The 23239-nt window shown below is 42.4% G+C and overlaps 1 protein-coding gene across 14 annotated transcripts in view; it reads right to left on the bottom strand.

Annotated features, from left to right (window-relative positions):
* Positions 1–23239, bottom strand: part of LIMCH1 (LIM and calponin homology domains 1) — a 330666-nt gene that overhangs the window by 73385 nt on the left and 234042 nt on the right. For 7 of the 14 annotated variants that reach the window (XM_043572773.1, XM_043572769.1, XM_043572770.1 and 4 more), the window contains exons 7-8: positions 20388–20583; positions 14127–14379 (exon numbers count right to left, since the gene is read on the bottom strand). In XM_043572773.1, coding sequence (XP_043428708.1) covers positions 14127–14379; positions 20388–20583 — 449 coding nt within the window. Of the gene's footprint in view, positions 1–582; positions 913–1685; positions 1929–4392; positions 4696–12766; positions 13034–14126; positions 14380–20387; positions 20584–20959; positions 21274–23239 lie in introns of those variants that run through there. The other 7 variants (XM_043572775.1, XM_043572774.1, XM_043572776.1 and 4 more) reach the window with 4 other exon arrangements.

Genomic DNA, 23239 nt, shown 5'->3' on the forward strand with positions numbered 1-23239 from the left:
CAAGGAAATTCTTCACTCATAGGAACCCCAAGAGAGAAGTCTTTTTCCATTCACGATTTATTATAGTTTTTTTTTTTTTTTTAAGTAGCGGAGGGAAGAGACCTTTACTTTCTTTTTGTCTCCTTCTTTGTCCAGATTTGGACTTAACGATATTAATAACTATTTTTTCCTCCTTCCATGGGATAAGAAACAGGGAGGTTTTAGATAAACCTGATTTTTATCCATAGATCTTTAGAAGAAACACTAGGGATATCATTAAAACATTCCATCTAGTTCATTCAATATTTCCAACTAATAAAATAGTGCTTAATGCAGCCCAGGGAAAAAGGGTCATTCGCCAAGATTACTGGCATTCCCAGGCAGTGATTCTGGTGACAACAGAATCAAAATGGACGCCTGCCATTAACGTTCACATACATGCGCCTCCCTAGGGCGACCCGCTAACGTTACTTCTCTGCCAACCAGCAAAAGAGCCTGTTAAAACTACGTGATCTCCGGAGGCTTCTTTAATGTGCTTCAGCAGGCTCTTTAAAAGCAGCAGTGATTCCCATGCAGATCTTGCACATGTATGGCGAGAAATACCTGCAGTCATTTTGCGGATTAAGCGTTCGGTCTTTTTGTAAACCGGACGTGGCCGCTGAGGCGGGGGTGACAGAGTTCATTTCAATCTTGCTGCCGTGACCCATGACTTCTTCTACATCCTCCCTAGGCCCAGCCTTGCCGATGCTGAGTCGCTTCCACTTCTGCTGATCTATCTCTGTCACGGGTCCAAAGTGCACAAACTTTTGCCTGGGGCTGGAAGCTTTCTCATAGGCCCTTGCTCTGCGGCTGGCAAAGTCATCACGAATGGCAGTTTCTGCTTTAATTTCTGGTGAAGGCTCAGGGGCACAGATGTGCTCAACATCTCCATCCCTAGTCAGAACCAGAAATGAGTTCCAAAGATTTCTAAGGCAAGTACAAATGAGTAAAGAGCTCTTTTTCTTAAATACTAGATTTATGAAAAACACTTCTATGGCTACAGCAGAATTGATTTTCCATTAATCAATCAAATGAAGAAATGGTCATTGTCTTGCCTAGGTAATAGTGCTTGAAGCTTCTATGGCTTTCAAAATATCACTTCCAACATCATAAATGATGGCATGAGAAAATCAGAGGTACGATGGGGGCGCCTGGGTGGCTCAGTCGGTTAAGCATCTGACTTCGGCTCAGGTCATGATCTCGCAGTTCGTGAGTTTAAGCCCCATGTCAGGCTCTGTGCTGACAGCTCAGAGCCTGGAGCCTGCTTCAGATTCTGTGTCTCCCTCTCTCTCTGCCCCTCCCCACTCGCGCTCTGTCTCCCTCTCTCTCAAAAATAAATAAAATATTTTTAAAATTTTTTTAAAAAGAAAATCTTAGGTACAATGAAATAACTAAAATTAGCTAAAACTCAAGTCTAAATTGCTTACAGTAAACAAGCCTATCCATATAACCATTCACAGTAGCTGGTTCGATTAAAGAGGATGTTTTCCATCCAGTGGCTCGTAAATTTTAGTATTAGTAACTTTCAACTCACGCAGAATATACTGTGTTTTGAGAGCTTTTGTTTTTCTAGCCCTGAGAATATAAAATGATAGGATAAGCATTTGATTCCTTCAAAGTTCAATAATACTACTGCCAGGGGAAAACCAGGGGAAAAAATGACACACCTTGTCTTTCCTGACACTTTCAGTCTCTCCCACGTCTCCAAGTCAGCCTCTGTTATATTGGAGACTGTGACAAATCTTGGAGCCTCTCGGTGAGGGGCAAGGTGGCCCTGAATTCTCCGCTGAGCCAGGTCATCCTTGTAAAGATCTGGCACCTTCCTCACTCCTTCTTCTGCAGGTTCGCTCTCCTGAGTCCGAGTAACACAGGTCACCATTGACTTCGCTTCTTCTATTTGGCCCTGGTTTCTGTCAATTTTATCCGGACCCCCATATCATTGGAAAAATCAGGTTCAAGGAAGGGGAGCAGACAAAGAGCAATGTCAAGCAAGGAACTTCAGAGGCTAAGGACAGAAGGAAATGATGGAAGCAACTTTCCCTTTCTCAAAAAATATGGAATCAATTGGAGTCTTGATTCCCTTTGCCTATGCTGCCCTCCTGACACTCTAATGAGATGAAGTTTTTCCACCCGATGACAGTCTCAAGTTTAGTTTAGGAAGGGAAGCCAGGGCTTGCTGAAAGACTATTAAGAATGGTAATGAGATTTCGGTTTGAGAGTAATGATGCCCAATTCCCACACTATTCAAGTTACTATAATGAATTCAAGTTTTCTGATTGAATCCCTGAGCCCTTTTGGAATGTCTTTTACAGCACCAGTAAAATGTTAGTAACGAGCTCTGCATGATCCAAATGCTAGGATTAGTTCGGAGATAGCTGGAACGTCATTCACATGTTAAACATCTCAACCGTAAACACACAACTGCCAGAAAGTACATTGAAGTCAATTCAGAACAGAAAGTTTTTATGTTCAAACTCAGCCTCTGGTCCCCGATAGCACCGGTTGGATTTGGGTGATGTAAACCTGAAGAATAAACAGTGTATCCCATTTATCTGGACCTACAGAGCCAATACCCATTTGTCTCTTGTGTTAATAAGTCATCTTTACTGATGTTAACACTGATATTTTCAATTGTTCTTCTAAGAAGTGGATGTCAGGTGGCTAATGCCGACAATGCTGTAATCTACATCGAAGAAGCTGTGACATCCCCGTGCATTAACATTCTATGGCATTAAAGATCAATTTCCAATTAAATACGCCTCTTGAGATAGAAAATCTCAAAAACCTACATAAATAGGACTATTTATTTTTTTAAAAAATATATCATCCAAGCGAGAAAACTGTGAGGTATTCTCTTGTTACCTGGATGACACGGTGTATTTGCAAAGCCTCTGCCAGTAGGATGTTTACTTTTAGTTTGGGAAAGGGAATGAAGGAAGGGCAGAGCCGAGAGCCACGAGGGGCCTTATCTTCTTTCATCCGTTCTTTGATGCTCTCACAAGAGGTCATGGGCCATCCCAGACTCAGAGCTGTGTCCCCAAACACAGAGTCAGGTGACAACAGACAAATGAGGCTGGAAATACCAGCAATTAAAATTGCATGCAGGAGAAAGGAAAAAAGGGAGATACAAAAGCTATTCCTTTTCCTAACTCAAGTTGCTGATCACCATCAATGTGCCTTGGTGCCAGCCCGTTGTCTAGAAGTCCTTTTTTCATGTGCAACAACTGATCCCTCCCACAAGGCCCTCCTAGAATGGTTTGTTACAAGGCATGCCAACAGGAACGGCACAGAGCCAGAGACTCCTGAAGCTATAATGTGTCCTAAAAAAAACCATGCCAGGGCCTCTGTGCTCTAAACCCTGTTCTATATCTGAGGATCTTCCATGCACTTTGTATCTGGTACCTCCCAGAACAACAGCAGCGGCAACAGTAACAACGACAACACTAACAACTCCACTGAGCTCAGTGACTCTGTCCAAAGAACCATTTGAATCGTGTAAAACACAGTTAAGATGTTTATATTCTTCGTTCAACAGAATTTACAAACCTCTTAAACGACAGGCCAAGGGATGGCAATTTGACGATGCAAATCTCTGATTTTGATATAAGGAAAAAAATATAAGAATGATCAACTCTGTGGGATGAAATTTAGCAAGGTGACACCTTAAATAAAATCATATCCCTCCAAGGATGAAAATCACCAGCCAAAACCCATTTCGCTACAATTTTCCTTTCCCGAATTAAGAAGATGGGGGAAAAGCTGGGAGAAGAAAACTCACTTAAAAACAATTTCCATAATAGAACAAATGGAAGTATATTACATTTGAGAAGGTTTTTTTTTTTTTTTGTAATAAGAAATCTCCATTATTAAATGCCTAAGTGATCTCACTGGGACGCAGAAAGAGCAAGTCTCATTTTCCCCCTTTCAATATCTAAAAGGAGCTAATCAGAGAGAAGAGCCTACAGACAAGGAATAACAGTGTTTTCAGCTTCCTGTTAATGGACTGGAGCAGCCGTGAGAGGTGGCTGTCACTGAGAGCCAATGGCACATGTCTGCTTGTGCCAACAACACCAATCATATGTGGTGATGTGTCCACTGGAACTCAAAGTTTATTTGGTAAATTCAGCTCTAGTTTGGACATGGCCATTCTACTTTCTGCCACTGCTTTTAGGGAGATTGGATCTTTGGAGTTCCACTTCAAAATCAACCATTACCAATTCCTTGTCATCGAGGCAGGAAAGAAAGGAATGGGGGGCTATGGCACAAGTCACCTTCACTTAATTATGCTCCGTCTCTCTCTCTCTCTCTCCCCACTCCCTTCTCTCTCTCTCTCCCTCTCTCTCTCTCTCTCACACACACACACACAGTGCACACCTTTTATATTCTAGACTTTTCTTTTCTGAAATTCCCTTTGAGAGTTGTTTGCTGCTATCTGACTTCTCTGCCTCTTTTTTTCGGTAAGGCCCATAGAGGAGCTGGTTCAATGGCACCGGTGGCTTTGTCTGGTTCATCCTCACTCTCCTTGCAGCAAAATCGTCTTTCTCAAGATCAGGCCGTCGACACACAACTTCATCTTCTGACTGCGGATCTTTGCCACATTCGTGGGTCAGGAAAGGGTTTTCTTTGCGAAGGATAATGTCGTGAACGGCTTCTTTCTCATTACTTAATTGCTTGTGGCTGCCAGAGCAAAATTAAATAGAACTCTACACGTGATCAGACCGAATGTTTTTTTTTTTTAAATCCCCATCTCCAGACACACAGCTGTGTTGTTAGTGAAAGGTCTTCTCAACATCATTAGTGTAGGTGACATCTGTTTACTATTTTAGTCCAGAGTTGTAGCATAGTTAGGGTGGGTTTTAAAACCTTGAATTTAGCCAGCTACTAGCAAGACTAAAAATTCATGTAATTGACAGGGCCCCATCAGCATCAGCAATGCAGGACCCTAAATGGCTCTGAGCGCGACCCTCCAAACTCTTTTCATAAAACCGGGAAGAATGAAAGCTTTTAGCTGTTTTGTTTTGTTTTGTTTTGTTTTGTTTTGTTTTGTTTTCCTTTAGCACATGAGCAACACACCCAACAGGTACTCAATTTGTTTTTGAGTGATAGGGCAAAAATTTGAGGCACCAAGAAACTGAGCTGGGGGAAAGCTAATGTATGCAGCTGGGGGAACAGCAAACCTAGTATATGTGCCAGATTGCAAAGTGTGAGGAAGGTCTTTCTGCAGAGCTGAGCTAACCTGAAACATCTGGAATAGTTTATGGCCATTCACAGGATAGACCCGAGGCATAAGTGCTTGTTTGCCCCTGACCCCTCCCGTGAGCAGCTCTGTCTTCTATCTTCTACCCCAGTGACTGTCCACCTCTCAGCTTTTCTTCATCGTGTGCTAAATGTCAAGTAAATTGTCGTAAAACATTTTGCCAAAATGGCTAAAAAATTACTACTTTGCACCATTTCCATTTTCAAAGAGATGTTGAAGGCCCCAAGTTTTAAACCCCTGAATGCAATTTAATGGTGGAATATCAGGACTTTTCACTTAGTTTAGTTTAGTTTTAGTTTTAGTTTTTGTTGGAGGCGTGTGGGATAGGAGTAGGGTCAAATGTGTCCATCTGGTATTCACACAAACTCCTCTCCCCCTACTCAGAAGATCAGCCTTGCTTCTAAGTAATTATTATCGTAAGTAATAATAAAACGTTAAAACATTTTTTGTCATTTATTTTCTTCTTCCCATGTCATAAAATATCTTGATATCTAAAGAAAGCTCACCTACTTTGTATCCAATTTCTAAGAGAGGATTAAAAGTAAATTCTTCATCCTCAAAGGACAACTCATCTCAGAAACGAAGAAGGAATTGAACTAGCCTAACTAGGTGTAGAGTGAACAATGAAATTGTGTTCCCTGGTCGATCTGGTAGCCCATGTTAGCTGCTCGGCCCCATACTGCTCCTGCAGGGGCATCATCTTAAGACTACAGTAGGCCCTCACTCCATCTGACGTTTGGAAAATCAAATCACTAATCACCAATCACGTCCAGAAGATTCCTTCTTCTCACTGCTGACATTGTTCTCAATAAAAATTTAAAACACAGAATTTGGAAGTGGTTGGTGGTGCTTTGCTCCCTGAATAAATTTATTTCTTAAAATATGAAATCCTGCCTTTGAGGTGCACACCTAACCCCTCAGTGTTCTGCCTGGCCAACCCTGAATGGTGCTTTCCTGCCTCCTTAGCCAATGTATCTGGCAAGAACCAACTGATGTTGGTTGACTATGGCCATAAAGAATAGCCAATGGAAATCATAGGCCATTGAATTAATCTCTCCAAAAATGCACTATTTAAAAAGAACACGGATGCTTGGGTGGCTCAGTTGGTTGAGCATCTAGCTCTTGATTTTGGCTTAGGTCATGATCCCAAGGTCATGGGATTGAGCCCCATGTCAGGCTCTGCACTGAGCTGGAACCTGCTTAAAATGGTCTCTCTCTCCCCCTCTGCCCCTCCCCACCTCTCAAATAAATAAATAAATAAATAAATAAATAAATAGCACAACGGTGATGATAAAGACAGTGGCTAACAATTATTGAGCACCCAATATGGGCTAGAATTCCTTCTAAGTGTTAATTCATTTAAACCCAATACTAACCCTGCAACCGTGGTGTTATTAGCATCACTCATTTTAAGAGAGCGGAAACTAGGTTTCAGGTTAAGAAATTTGCCCAACGTCAACGTGCCAGTGGTGAAATTAAAATTTAAACTCAGGCAGTCTGGCTCTGAGGTTCTGTTTGTAACCACTGTACCATGTGTTTCGCAAAGGACCAGGCCATGAACAGTACTGAAAGCAGAACATCATATTAAAAAAAAAAAAAAAAGGCACTACCATGACTATGAAGTAGGAGAAAGAGCAGTATTTTGGTTACCAAATCAAGGGATCCTGTGTGCTGTGCTTAGACTGGAGTTGTGATTTGCACTGCTGGTCACAGACCCCTATGTTCTTCCGGGATTACTGGTAGCAGAATGCTAACTAATCATACCTTACAATGCTTGCACAGCACTTTACAGTTTACAAAGCACTTTCACATTCATTATCTCATTTCAGCTGATCTGACTCCAAGTTAGAGGGGAGCAGGCCCCTAGTTGAACCTCTTAAGTCCAAAAGCAGCACTCTATTCAGTTTTTGAGCAGCGGTGGTCATGGGTTACAATCTCCCCCAACTCAGGCAGAATTCTATAGAATAAAACATACGCATTTATGCAAATGACCATGCCAATTTGTGATGCCAATTGAGCAGGGAGAATCTGGTGTTCTCAGCATCACATGAGCCCAAGCCAGGCCTCAAACTCCCTGGGGTGTTTCTTTTTAGGCTAAATGCCCAGTGTGGCAAGACTTGTTTCAAATGATCTCAATTTAGATGTGTGGACTTAAAAAAAAAAAAAAAGAGGGTGAAGAAAGCTTTCTGTATCATTGGCCACTGAAAGCCACTCCCTGCCCACTTGAAAAAAAACGGTCATAATGAATGATTTTCTGCTACGTGCTTGAATCCTGTAAATTCAGAGTTTCAAGGAAGACTCAGAGAAAGAGGAAAAAAAATAATGACACAAAATCTGGACTAGTGAGGCTGGTCATGTGGTAATAAATAATATGTATAAGGCAGATACGTAGGATTGTGTTCATAGGTGTCTAGTCACTAAAATTTTTAAATAACCTTTTATAACGTGCTTTTCTTTTTCCCTTGAAGGACCTTAAGGGCAGTCTACTGGAAAGTTTCAGTATGTTCTCCTTCAGTTCTCAATAATTATAACTCTCTGAGCAGCTAGTCTATTCCAGATACACATGACAGACCTGTAAGACAGGACTTACCATGCTTACTTTGCAGAGGAGAATACTGAGGCTTCCAGCCCCAGTCATCTGAATTTAGATAAATAGAGCAAATTTAAGGGGCAGACTCGGGCTATCTGGCTCGATATTCATGGGGGAGATCTGACGTTTTTATTTTTTCCAAGTCATTCATAGATGAGTCACTTTGGGAAGAAGGGCTACTCTGTGGGCACAGCTCACCGCTTCGCTGAGAAGGAATACAGTGCAGTGCGACGCAAGGAATGCCAAGCCCCGCCTCCAACCTGGCAACCCTGTCCAGCCTCCTCTGGAACAAGGAAGGCTATCTCTGTAGGAGAGAATATGGGCTCGAACGAAGCAGGTGAGGGGAATGAAAAGGCTGTTTTCTCGAAGTTCTATATTTCAAAGTGAACGAGATAATGATTTCAAATAAGGAAGAACTGGCATTCTCTTTCACCCCTTTTCACTTGGTAACACTCAAGCAACCAGCTCAGACTGGCAGCCAGTTTGTCTCCTATTGAAAGAAACTGGGCTCTCCAGAAGTGCCTGTTAGGTCTCCTGAGAATGCCAGGGGCAACACCAGAAACCTCCCCGCTCAGCCGGTGCCCAAACAGTGCTGCCGCATCCAGAGTCACAGAGGCTCACGCGAGCTCTGTGTGTATCTGGTCCCCGATCCCCAAGGATCGGTTCAGCAACAATCAGTGACACAGGTGTCTGGGGGGCAGGGTGTAGAGGACTACGTGTCTGGCACTCAGCTGCACCCACCCTTCCTCTAAAGTTTTTGAAAATGTCTATTGTTCCTTGGAGGCCTTTTTCCCCCCCTCTGTAATTAATTACTATGTGGTCGAGAAGATCCACAGACCGGCAGGAAAGACTGAATGCTGAAACATATGAAAACAATTAGAAAAGAAGCACAATCACGTGAAACCTATAATTCAGTCCAAAAAAATAAAAGAAGTTTACTTCTCCAATGGGAAACACCAAGTAAGAGAACTCAAATCTCCATGGCATTTTAATTCAGGGGAAGTGAATCTTGGTTCCTATTTTATCCTCTTAAAAACAGAAATCTTGGCTATTTTTGGCAGAGTCTCAGATTTGGGGGGGTAATTAAGCTCACTTAATCATAAACTAAAACAGAAGAAAAAATAGTCTATATACTTTTTACTTCAATGGTGACTCTAAGAAATATTAAACTCCACACATTTATTAAGAAGTCCTACTCTATCCCTCGATGCTAAGATACCTCCTAATATATGTTTTGACAGGAAGCTTGGGATTTCTAGGCTTCTAAACTCATGTGAAAATGGAATAACATGCACTTTTGCTCCTTCTTATATACTGTATTAGAAATAATACAAGGAGGCGTTTGACAAGACTTGGGGGGAAAAAAAAACAAGAAAACAGTCTACAAAATTAAAGCCTTGTTCTTTGTCTGTGTGCCTCCGTCCCTCACCTATGACTTTATATTATTACCCATCTCTACAAATGCAGACTTTCCAGGCTACAAAAGGGGCCACAGGACTTATATTGGGCCTCTTGCTGGGTTCAAAGATGTGGTGGCCAGAATCCATCTGATGGCAAAGACAGGAGACGGAGGTTAAATGTTTTAAGAGACATCGGCATATTTACATATTTTATATTCTTATTTTCCAGATGCCAAGAAGCCTTTTCATCTTCGTGATACGTGCTTCATTCCAGTTAAGCTACTTTCTGCCACATTAAAAGCAGGATTCCAAATGTGGATAAACTTATAATGGCTCTCAACTCTGCTGAAGGCTGCAATAAGTAAGTGACAGAGACACAGACAGGCCAGGCTAGTGCCGTGGTATGTATAAAACGTTTATGAGAGAGCTAGCAGCTGAACAGTCTGCCGACAAATGAATTCTGGGTGTCTGGAGTAGCTGTGTCACACTGTTGTTGGGGACATTCTCTGGGAATATGCATAATTTTCCGGAACCCACTTTTAGGTGTTAAGTCAGAGGATCCGAGGTGTGGCCATATTAATGGACCTGTGAATTTTTGCTTAACAGAGCTAACTTGGACAAAACATGTAAAAAATTAAGCCAGGTAACAGGAAACGTGGTTGGCAGCAAAAATTAGCACATAAGTGTAATATTCATCCATCAGACTTACGTTTGTAAACTAACCATGATTCTAGGTTTGTGCACAGAATGGGAACCATCATAAAAGATGTCAGCATCTCATTACAAAATAAACCTCGCAGTTACGGAAGTGGCCCAATCTCTTCTTTTCTCTACATCACCATGATTCCTGGGTGTCCTGAGTTAGCTCAATGTAGCTCCCCACTCATCTCTTGTGGCTCTTTTGGATACTCTAAAAATGATGTAGAGGTTCCTTGAAAAATTAAAAATACAACTACCTTGGGGCGCCTGGGTGGCTCAGTTGGGTAAGTGTCTGACTCTTGATTTTGGCTCAGGTAATTATCTTATGATTTGTGAGTTTAAGCCCTGAGTCGGGCTCCATGCTGACAGTGCAGAGCCCGGTTGGGATTCTCTCTCTCCCTCTCTCTCTCTGCCCCTCCCCCACTTGCATGCATGTTCTTTCTCTAAATAAATAAATAAATAAATAAATAAATAAATAAATAACAGAACCACTACAAGATCCAGTGGCCCCACTTTTGGCTATTTATCCAAAAGAATTGAAATCAGGATCCTGAAGAGATAGCAGCACTCCCATGTTCATTGCCCCACTATTCACAATAGTCAAGATGTGGAAACAATGCAAATGTCCACTAATGGATGAATGGATAAAAACACGTGATATTTACATATAATGGAATATCATTCGGCCTTTAAAAAGGAGAGAATTCTGCAATATATGAGAATATGGATGAACCTTGAGGACATTAGGCTAAGTGAAATAAGCTAGTCACAGAAGGAAAAAAACTGCATGATTCCACTTACATGAAACATCTAAGAATCAAATACATAGTATCAAAGAGTCAAATGGTGGTTGCCAGGGGCTGGGGGAGGGGGAAATGGGGAGTCGCTAATCAATGGGCATAAAGTTTCAGTTAGGCAGGATGAATAAATTCTAGAGATACTAGTGTATAACATTGCGCCTACAGTTAACAAAACTATATTGTACAGTTAGATTTGTTCAGAGGGGAGATCTCATGCTAAGTCTTCTTACCACAATAACATGAAATTCTTTTAAATGAAAACAAAATGGCAAAGGATATGAGACAATTTATGGAAGAAGAAACCCGAATAGCCAATATACCTAACATTCAACTAGATTGGTAATTATAGACAAATCCATTTTTAAAAGTGAGATTTGTTTTAACCAGGCGGAGTAGTAATTTTTGACAATGATAATAAAATAGAAAAAAATAAAGATCATGGCATCTTTGGTAAATTTTAGCTTAAAGACATCACAGGTGTGATAAAAATGAAGGAATGTATGTCAAGGATATCAAGATTTTTTTTTTTTTGTAAATTCATACTCTTACCTATACTCCTACTCCCACTGGGCCCTAGGTTTGAAGACAGAAGCAGGAAGTCAGAAAATGATACATGGTAAGGGGATACTCTTCATTTTTGTATTCTCAATATCTAGTTTGTTCTCTGATATAAATAGATGCTCAAATGTTGAAAAAATATGTATCTGACAAGGTCTTTGTTCCAAAATGTATAGGATATCTGGATTTGATTTTGTTTTTTAAGATTCTACGACATTACTTTTCCTGATTTCAGAAACCCAGAGAGCTCCTTGTAATGCAAACACAATTTTAGGGTAGAGTTTTTGAGAAGCCCATATATGTTTAGGACAGATATACTTATCTGTGGGATACCACAGACAGGGAAGAAGGATATCCTTGGTTTTTTATCAATACAAAGCTACTCTTAGGATTAAATTTGTGTAAGTCAATGCTGGAACTTTCAGTTTGAGAACGAGACCATGTGGCACTAACTACAATTAGAATTGTACAGAGACATGGCAAATGTTCTGTTAAATGTATGAGAGGCAGATGTGGCACTGTAGTCAGAACACCTGAGTCTGGCCACCAGGTCAACGGTAACTGGCTCTCAGACCAGCAAGTCACTTACTATCACTGATCCTCAGTTTACTCTTCTTGAAAATGGGTATGTCACCTACCTCTTCTGATTAAATGGAACAGCAAGTGGCAAAGGAATTTCAATTGTCACATTGTTATGGATTTTAATTTGTCAACTAGATTTTGGTCTCATTGTAATTTGTTAGGATCTTTGTGGTTACTGTATGAGAAAAATTAACCAGCTTCTCAAAACACTACGTAAAACTGTAGAACTATCATTTTCTGTGACTTCGGCTGCTGAAGGTTTCCATCACACATGTAATATGAAGTCATCAGGGCTGTATACTGGTGCCTTTGTTACGATTAAGAGAAGGAATTACTCCATTCTTTGTTTTTGAAATCAACAGGCTTCAGAAAGGGAGTCAAATAAGCACAATCTTACTACTCCCTTGGGACAAAGCAAGTGAAGTAGATTTTTGTAAGCCAACTACTCTTTCTAAAGAGATGGCTCCCCATTTCAAAAGAACCATTTTCCAGTGATGTGTAAAGTAAGATAAGAGCCATTTAGGAGTAGCGTGAAAATTAACAAGCCGCAAACAACTGAACAAGAAGATGTTATTGCTGGGTAAATCCTGCCCCCACAAGTGACTGACCACGAGCCTAGGACAAGGTCTCATCAAGCAGCAAGAAGCTCATTCCTCTCCTCTATTGAAAACAACCAAGTTCTTGGCAGAGGCATGCCCTGAGGTGAAGACGAGCAGCTATTTCTATTTGCTCCCGTAGGGAAGAGAGCTGCAAAGGGAAAAGCGGGAAGTGGGAAACAAGACGGAAACTCCAAGCCAGACAGATTCCAAACCCCAGGCATGCACAGAGCCAGCCAGGCCAGGCTTCGGCCTGCACAGCTAACCTGGCAAAGCGCTGTGCTGCCGGCATGACCTTGATTCCAGCTTGCTCTAGCCTCCTGCGCTTTTGCATTTCAACAGCATCTTTGTCTTCCGACTTGGGAGCTGGTGTCATCACAGACCCCTCGTGGGGAGGCTGCTCCTTGCCACCGCCAGTGGGTAACTCTAAACCACCATCAGAAGGCTTCCCACTAGGATCCATTTGGCCGACTGGGTCCTCTTCACAGGGAGACCCCACTTCACTTCCCTCTTCCTCTATTGTCTCAGGATAGCTAGTGAGTTGGACAATATGGTTTACCAAACTAACAGCCTGGGCTGGGGAGCAGACCATATGTCCTCTCCTGGTCATTCTGACATTACTTTTCATTAAAAAGAAAAAAAAAGTCACAGCATGCAACATGGTCCTGGTGATGTGAAGAAAGTGAACTGCCACCATTAATTTGTTAATAAGTCCAATGCGTCATAATCTCAACATTATTAAGAGTTATTTCAATACTGGTATTGAAAGGCAAAAAAAAAAAAAAACCACCCTTTCTGCCGGAAAGAGAAAATTCACATTTTATCCAATAATTAAAACTTTTAATAAAATGTTTACTCAGTGGAAATTGTGGGTAATGCAGGTGGATTATGGGAAATAACCATGCAATGATCGGGATGGTCTTCCTCAAAGGAGTAGACTAGACTCTAGGTTTCTTGTATTGGACTATAAGGTTCTTGAAGGCAGAGACTCTATTTTATTGATTACTGAGTCCCCAGTGCCTGAAAGGCAGCACCTGGCATATATTAGATGCTCAATAAATACTTGCTGAACAAAGAGAAAAACATAAGCAGAGTGTAGGGGAAATCACCGCTACTTCTCAGAAGAGATGAGTGGTTCAATGTACCGCCCGTTTGTTGAGTTTCTACATGTGATTCTGAAACACGTTCCACGCATTCCTTACCTACTTGAGCTTGTATCTAGACAAGCATGTATCTAGATTTAAGAAAAAGCCTTTTTTTGCACGAAGACCAGGCTTTCTGCACCTAATTTAACAAGAGTGGGAGGTGGGCAGTCTCCACGGAAGGGCATGGATGACAGACTCACACTCAACGTCTGTCAACAGAACTGGTTTCAAAAATCTGCTCTTCGGACAAGGATTTGTCGAATACCTACTGTGTGCCAGGCACTGGCCCAGGTGCCTTCACGAAGCTTATACTCGATCATGGCAATCTCTCTCCAAAGAAAGGTCTGTCCTGCCCGCCTCCCTTTGTCGTCTTACATCGGAGCTCTGAAAGGGTCATTTGAGCTCGTTTGTGCGTGGGAGCTGTGGTTCCCTCACTGCTAGGGCTCAAGCCAGGATGGGAGCGGCGTGGCTCGGGCCTTACCTGAAGGGCCTGTCCCCACCCAGGGGCGAGGTGGCGGTACTCCAGCTCTTCCGGTATTCCTCTCGCTCTGCCTTCTTCTTTCGCAGAGGAGCGGGGACGTAGGCCGTCTGATTGCTTTTGTTCGGGAGGTACTGGTTAAAAGGCACTGCTGATTTCGGCTCACCGTGGGAAGTCCGCCTCGCGGACATGTCATCCTTCTTCACATCCGGCAGCTTCCGATGCGGCAAGTCGGATTCAGAGTCACTTCCTCTCCCTGCGGAAGAGAAGACAGGCGCTGAGAAGGCGTGCTGGGCTCGCAGAAAAGTTCCCAGCGGCAAGCGTGGAGTATTAGGGATGCGGTTAGATCGCTGGGTTCTGGGGACTCCGTCCTTCAGTTATTCACTTAACAAATCTAAAGTATCTGTCTAAATTAACCTATTCTGGGAAAAGCTCTGAACTCAAATGGGGGGGGGATCAAACTGGAAAAATAGAGATAAACCTAATGGTATCTGAGAATCATGATTCACAACACATTTGCAGCGGAACTAGAGCCTGCTAGGATTCTGCAAAATGTCTTTTCTCAAAAGAAAAGCCATAAATTAACCAATGGAGTTTTTACTGAGTACCTGTTGTTGCACGTCTTGCACCGTGGGAGACAGTCCCACAAATAAGAATTATAAAGGACTCTGTTTATAAAGGAAATGTCATAAAACGGACATTTTGTCTTTGAGGTACCTTTAGCCAATCTATGAAACACCTGGAGGGTATTAGTGATAATCAAAGAGCAAAGACATACATGAACAGTAGGAATTCAGAAAAGTGGCAGATTGAGATGACACCAAGGTCTGCCTTCCAGGAAGTGGTCTGAGTTATAATAAATGCATATTCCTCTAGAGCAGAGCCCTTTCTGGTACCCATAGCTGGCGGCAGTCTTTTCTTCCTGTGAAGCCCATGGCCCAATCTAGTCTTTTCTTTGGGCATGTTACACTTTTGACCTGCTATTTCGAGAACAAGGGTTTACATCATTCACAACACTTATCACAGCGTCTTTGCACCCAAGTGGGCATCCTCAGAAGACCTGATGAATAAACAAACTGGTTTGGGTTAAAGACTGTTTCCGACAACACAAAAGAATTCAACGTTGCCTAATCGGTTTTCTAGGGGCAAGAGCCCAATAATTTTATCGTATCCTTGTGTTCCTGAGTCTCAGTCTCACTAGATGGGTAAGACCTGACAGAGTGATGCTGTCGTTGAAACAAACACTACCCTTACAGGTAGCTGCCGTGTGAAAGTTCGTTGGGAACTCTTAATCAAGGGCAGCATCGTGAATAGGTTATTCAGCTCCGCTGAGAGCAAATAACATTTACTTTTTTTACATTTGTGAAGAGCCTTCAACTGAGTCAAGAGATGTGGCAGGATGCAGGGTCACTGGCCAGACCCACTATGTTTTCAGCTCTGCCACTCCCTAGCTCTGAGACTCTGCCGTTATGACATCACCTCTTGAAGCCTCCGTTTCCCCAATCTGCAAAGTGAGGATGATAATGCCACCTACTTCAGAGGGCTTTGGGGGGGTGGGGGGAGGTGGGGTGTGGATCAGGTACTTGTAAACTGTTGGTAGAGTATTTGGTACAGAGTCAGTGCTTGATGAGTGTTGGCCGCTCTTTCTGTCCTAAGAGTTCGGATCTGTCACTAATGAGCTGCGGGCTCCTAGGCTGGTTCTAACGCTTGACTGTCCTTCTCTGTAAAAATAGGAATGAAATGATTTGCCCTGGAGATTAAATGATTTCATGGCTTTTAAAAGACTTTAAAAGTTAAAAGCATTGACCATAAACAAGTTGTTCATTGTTGCAGATGAAATAAATATGCAGTTTATGAATTATTCATGTAACTTGGTTTTTCAGCCTCCCTTCTGGATGGAGTTTTGACCATTTCAGTACTTGCTGGTTTTTGATTCATAACAGCACCTCCCCACCCAAGTCTTCCATCAAGTATATCTGTCTGTCTCAGTAACATTTAGAGGCCCCTGTGAAATGCTTTATGAACAAACACTAACACTACCTTGCCTTGCCAAACTCTTGGACTTGTTTCCTGCTTTGACATTATCCCTATTTTATAGAGGTGGAAACAGAGGCTCAGAAAGGCAGATAGAGCCCCTTTCCTGTGGCTGGTAAGTAATAGCTCGGGACTCCCAATTTCCATTCGCTAGATTCCAGCCCAAAGTCCCTTCCTCTGTGAGCCACGTCTCTTGGAGAAATGTCCTTTGCTTAAAGCATCCTGACTAGAGGTAGCGCTGTACTTTGTTGAATAAATAAATGAAAGAAAATGATTCTTAGATCAACTATGAAGGCTTAGTAATAAATTGGAGCTGTCTCAGTTTTCTCACTTCTAAAATCCTATAATCTACAAACCTTATTTGTGTCCAGTATCTATAAAAACGTATTATATGTAACAATCTTAGTGAAAGCCTGAAATCGGTTGCTTAGTACATATACAGATCACCCTTTTCCTTCCCACAATTACCCTCCAATAAATGTCTTCAACAGACAGTTCAAGGAAAGTTAATGTGCAGATGCCCTGAGGCAGAGTGACCCAGTTGAAAGAAGTGTAGTTTTCTGGACAAGGGTCTAATTTCTCTGCAAAACGTAAACCCTCTGTCCCTCAGGGTCCTCACTGGGAACATGGAGATGGTAACACAGCTCTCACAGTGGCTGTGAGGATTAATTTCTAATTAATTTCTAATTTCTAATTAGAAGGGTCTAATTTCTCTGCAAAACGTAAACCCTCTGTCCCTCAGGGTCCTCACTGGGAACATGGAGATGGTAACACAGCTCTCACAGTGGCTGTGAGGATTAAATGAGATGGCACAAAGCACCTAGTATGGTATACGCTCAGTTAATGTAAGGCCAGGACTTCAAAAGATTTTGAATTCATCCTGAACACGTAGAAATATACTAGGGTGGCTCCTCTATTTATTCCCAAAGTTAGGAAATGGCAACACAGCACATGATGACAATGACATGACTTTATCAAAGTCTGGTCCTTCCTTTCCATGGGGCTACATTTCTCTCCCTTCCAGGAACTAGGGGGTCTTTATTTTTTCCCTTATCTTTGCCATGTACACCCCCAACCCTTGCCTTTCTCGTCGTTGCCTAATTTCTCTCATTCCTTGTTTCTCTCCCTCGACTCATCTTTTCTTTCTTTCTCTTTATTAAAATTTATTTTCAGAGGGAGAGAGGTGGGGGGAGGGGCAGAGAGAGAGGGAGAGAGAGAGAATCTCAAGCAGGCTCTGCACTGTCAGCACAGAGCCTGATGTGGGGCTCAAACTCACAAAACTGTGAGATCATGACCTGAGCTGAGATCAAGAGTGGGACACTTAACTGGCTGAGCCACCCAGGCGCCCTCAACTCATCTTTTCTATAAAAGAGTATTCATTTAACAAAATACATCATATTTATAAACTATGCCCTTAATTTTAAAAGCACGTGAATTGTTGTATTTCCTCTTCAGCGAAGTCCATTCTATGGCTTCAGGAGGAATGCTAGTGGAGGTAAGGGAGGAACTGGCACCTATTTAGCAAGACAGATTGGCTGAACGGACCCCGGAGACCACAGCTTCCCAACCAGGTAGCTCTTATGAGCAACCCATGGAATCATGGCATCTGTTAGTGGCTCCTGACTGTCCCCACCGAATGGGGCAGTGGGCCTCAATAACAATAAAATATTGCCCCAATATACAGCCAGAGAATTTTATGCTAAGACTTTCCCTAATTGATTGTGAGTGCTTAGGAAATAAAATTCCAAGACTTAAATATGTTTTTCTAAATCCAAAGGTGTTTATTAGGACTAGCAATCTTCTTGGTAAGTGTCGTTTAAAAAATACCATAAAATCGGGGTGCCTGAGTGGCTCAGTCAGCTAAGTGCCCAACTTTGGCTCAGGTCATGATCTCACAGTTTGTGCGTTCCAGCCCCGTGTCCGTCTCTGTGCTGACAGCTCAGAGCCTGGAGCCTGCTTCAGATTCTGTGTCTCCCTCTCTCTCTGCCCCTCCCCTGTCACATTCTGTCTCTCTCTCTCAAAAATAAATACACATAAAAAAATACCATAAAATCTAATAAAGACAACACCTATTTGAATAAAATTATACTACATTTTCTAAGGCAGATAAAAATGTTTTTTTTTTAATTTGTTTTTTAAAAACCTCACTAGGTCTTGATCGGTTTACAAGAACATAAGCCTGAAGGTGTCGGGCTATTTGGTGAAATCTGTATATTAGGTGCTCTTTCATGGATGGTGTTTTGTGAAGATCAATTTCATATTTTTCTTTACATGGACAAAATATTTATAAAAAGACCCTAGCTTAGGGGCATCTGGGTGGCTCAATCAGTTGAACACTGACTTCGGCTCAGGTCATGATCTCACTGCTTGTGGGTTCAGGCCCACGTCGGGCTCTGTGCTGACAGCTTGGAACCTGGAGCCTGTTTCCAATTTCGTGTCTCCCTCTCTCTCTGCCCCTCTCCTGTTCACGCTCTATCTCTTTCTGTCAAAAATAAATAAATGTTAAAAAAAATTAAAAAAAAAAAGACCTTAGCTTATCAATCTTAATTGTTGCAAGCTAAATTGTGCCCAAGCACATATTAGTGCAATATTAGTAATTACCATCTCAAATCTCTTCAAGATGTGGCTCGTTATAAACTCTGAACCCCTCGAAGCTGGTGACAGAATAAAGGATCTGTGTTGCCACTTCCAGAACACCAAGATGAATAAAACAATAATTTAAAAAAAACAATCAAAATAATAGGAGATAGTTTGGTTTCGATAGGTTTTGTGAAAGTAAATCCCCACCTTTTGGTGGGGCCGAAACCTCAATTCAGTCCTGCACTTGGTACTGTAACTTCTAATACTGTGGGTGTGGTACTTAAGATGTTGTATACAATTTTAGAAATGTTTCCCAAGCAGCTCACAATGCACCATGGGATTCTTTTGGAGTCAAAGACTATGTGGCCCCTTGGTCCATCTATTTGTTGGAAAGCTTAAGTACTACACAAAAACATTAGTTCAGTCATTCTAGAATTTAAAAAATTTATTAGGTAAACAGAAGTGTGCGCAAATTCAGTTTAAGAGTGTAAGTTTTGGACTCACGCTTCTTAAGGCAAACATTGTTACACCACTTAATAACGGTGACATTTGTCACTTAACAACGCAAGGGCAATTGCTTAACCTCTCTAAGGTTCATCTGTAAAATACAAATAAGAAATGTCTCTCAGGCTTATGGGAGGGCTAAGTGAGAAACTATGTTTCTCATAATCTGCACTGAGGACTAAATGAGATACTAGCTGTCGAGCAGTTAACTCAGGACCTAGGCACCTTAAACACTCAAGTACTTTAGATAGAATGTTATAGCTGAAAGGAGTCATTTAGCCATAAAAGAGAATTTTTATCTCAGAGAGAAGCCTTAAGTCTCTAGAAACATTAGCAACAATCAAGCAACACATTAAAAAACTCAGAAACAAATAAAAAATTCCCCACCAGCCTTGGCGTCTTTCTGCAAGTTTATACATGCAGAAGTAAGCCATCTTCCCTTCCTAAAAGTACAAAGGTGCAAGATAAAGAACGTAAACAGCTTCTGGAAAATAGGCATTAAATTCACATCAGGTTGCATGACCACACATTTCTCCAAAGAGAAATGATCATTCCTTGCAGGTGATATAAAATCCATGGGATTTAAATCAAACCCAGACTCAGAGCAAGCAGGCAGTCTGGGTTGTGTACATTAAGGGCCACCCGCGTGGTTCCAGCCAACGGTCAGGTATCACAGGCATGGAACAGATTGCCAAAACCCCGCCAATTAAAGTTTCCTGAGCTTCAGAACTTTCCTATGTGTGTATAGTGCATTTCCAGTTTGCTGGAAGTTGATTCATTTTCACGTATACAGTGTGATGCGCAAACATTTCCCTGCCTCATACCCAGAGCACATAAACCTTCGGCACACTTTATGAGCTAATGTCCTGCACAGCGTCTTGATTCACGGAGACCAAGGGGAGGCATGATGTAACGTATTTTCCGCTAGAAGATACACTCACTGAGGCAACGTTCAGACCGCTGGCAAAGCCAACCCAAATTCTAAGGACCATGAAAACCGACACGAAAACACGTTTTCTTCTCCCCGTTTAGAGTTACCAGGTTCCAGCAAGGTGGATACGGAGCCTGCCTCCCTCCACCAGGGACAAGGCGGCTCTTGTTAATGTTTAGTTTAAAGATGGGCAGTGTATGAAGGCTGCGACCTACCATCGCTGCTTCCCCTGAGGACTACATCTGGTGAAGGTGTCTGCCGGGAGCGGGAGCCAAAGGAATCTAGGCTGTCGAAGGAATCATCTCTGCCGTGGCGAGGGGGGGAGAGGGAGTCGCTGCGCTCAGAATCCCAGCAGTCTATGTAGCCACTGTCTCGGATACTACGTTTAGGACTCTCAATGTCATCCGTCTCCTGTCCAAAAATAAAACGAAAGGATTATAGACACTTCAGCAACAGAGGGAGCGCCTACAATGCCAGGAAAATCCGTCTCCAGTGATCTTCCAAAGATCCCGCATGTAGTGTCAGCGTGGAAAAACCATGGCACGGATTATCATCTATAAGCCAACATTTCGTTCCGGGACCTTCCCTGCTGCTACTGTCCCGATCAGAAAATTGTGCGCCTTTCAAAATATAAATAAATAAAAACAAAAATCCAAGTAGCTCCTACCCCACCACGTTTCAAAAAAAAAAAAAAAATCAAAGGAATTAAGAGTAAAAGATCATTACGTTTGGATTCACAAGGATACAGTGACAGACAAAAGCAAAAATAAAAAACGGAAACCTTAACCTTGACCCGTCTTTCGGAATCCATAACCGCATGCCCGGTCTGGGACCGAGCCCCCGGCGTAGCCACGCAACTGCTCCTGTTTATGCTATCTGGCAAATGCACACAGCATTTGTTTTTTGCAGCACAATCAGTTCCGTAAAGTCCTGGAGCGGCATGCTTCCATCTCCTGCTACCTTGAAGGGAAATTCCTGCTCTGAAAGGGAGCTGTCTTTCTGAGGCAGAAAGTTTAAAAAAAAAAAAAAAAGCAATGAAAAATATGCAAAATGCTTTTCCTGATGCCTCAGAAGAATCCAGGCATGCTTTCGCTCTCGGCCAGCTCCTGGCGCTGGGGGAGCTGAAAGCACTTGTGGCTGACCCACATGTTCAGAGCAGTGAGAACAATGGCCGTCTTTGACAGCCTGTGATTATAAATTCTTTCCAGCGCAAGCAGCACATACTAAAACACTGAAACCCCAGCAGAAGAAAGGTCAGTCAAAGCCATCCTCACCCTTGTATTATAATAAAAGCCTTGTTCCCGCCACTGTCTTCGCATTAATTACAATAGTCCAGGCTGACGAAAACAAAAATAACTCCGGTCACTCAAAGATAAACCTCAATTTAATCTCCTCCAGACTGTCGCTTAAAATGAGGGCTGTGGATGATGCTGGCAGAGGGGCATGTTCTCATCCGCAAGGACTGGAATGTCACACTGTGGATGTCCTGGGATGATCAGGAAGGTCCCTTCCACATTCCCAACAGAAAGGAAAAATAAACAAATATTCTCTCCATGTTAGCAATTTTGGAAACTGTCTGAGCTGACTAATATGCCCACTGGAGCCAATGCCTTTGTAGGAAGTGCCTTTGCCAGCTGCTTTTGTCAGTTCTATCCAGCCCCTCTGACACACTCCCCCGCGGGAGGCATGCTGAGGGGACAGGGAGGCTGTAATTCACAAGGCACACACAGGTTTTGCCTGGAGGGAAGGGAGGAGTGCGAGAGGGGCGGGCAGGACCGACAGGAGCACTCTGCAGTCTCCACACCTAGGACCTGATTACTGCCCCCCAAGAATAGGTTGTCCAGTGGCCTGGGTGAGGGTGGCCCATTTGACCCTCCAGAGGAAGGCAGAAATTCCAGTTATGGAAATTAAGGCAGTTTATTTGTAGGTCAAAAGTTAACGGGGACTTGAACAAAAGCCAGGCCCGACTAGCTGCAAAAGAAAGAACTCATAACTAATTGAAAAGCATAGATCTAAACTGGATATGGTTTTGTATTTAATGTCTTGGGAAATGCAAATAATAATCTTGGGTTATTTGTTCACTGAGATTGGGCCAAATGTCTGAAAAAATGAAGGTCGCTTTTACTGAATCCTTACTGTGTCTAGGGCCATGCGTGATGCTTTTTTGTACATGTATTTAATCCTCACAACCCTACAGTGATGTGGTTAGTCTCGTCCTCATTTCATAGAAGAGAAAAGTAAGAATCAGAAAGGTTACCTAAATTCACTGAGGTCACATAGTAAGCAGGAAAACTGTGATTCCAACACAGGATTCCGTCTCCAAATCCCAAGTAGTAAAACCTGACAACGTTCCATCAACTTGGGTGTTATTATAGTTGCTATTACCAGCATCATCTCTTCAACCACTGGACCTTCACTAGGTTCTTACTCTGTGAACGATGCTAACCTGGATGACGCTCTTTTGCTAAATGCCATTTATGCCTAAATCACCAAACTATTAACACTGCAAAACAGAGGTAGGTAGGGGCATGGTCTTGGAATCTCGACTGCCTGGGTTTAAATCCCGGGTCTACCTTGTCATTTGTGTGACCTTAAGCAAGTTATCTCACCTTACCTGGTCTCAGTTTTCTCATCTATTAAATGGAGCTAGTAATAACATCTATCTCACAGGATTGCTGGGCAATCGAAAAATGCCTGACGCCTAAGTGCTCAAAGAGTGTTAGCTATGGTTATAATTACTACCATGCATTCATTTGGGCATGTGCATGTCAATATGCAAGTCATACAGAACTTATGAATGTAGTTAAGGACACAATCTGTACATGCACTGATACTCTTCTCCTTCTCCATTTATACCCCATAACTAGATGCCTTGGATGCAATTTTCATCAGGGAGGGCACACACTTGGAGCTAGGCTACTGGTCACATCTAGAAGGGACACAGTTTTACGAGCTGCTTGGCATAGCAGCTCCCCCGCGGGAGGCATGCTGAGGGGACAGGGACAAACTGGATCTTCAAGAAAATAATAATAATCAGAAATGCTCCCCCAAAGGCCCAAATGTCTTC

This window comes from Prionailurus bengalensis, chromosome B1, assembly GCF_016509475.1.
Source record: "Prionailurus bengalensis isolate Pbe53 chromosome B1, Fcat_Pben_1.1_paternal_pri, whole genome shotgun sequence".
Lineage (NCBI taxonomy): Eukaryota > Metazoa > Chordata > Mammalia > Carnivora > Felidae > Prionailurus > Prionailurus bengalensis.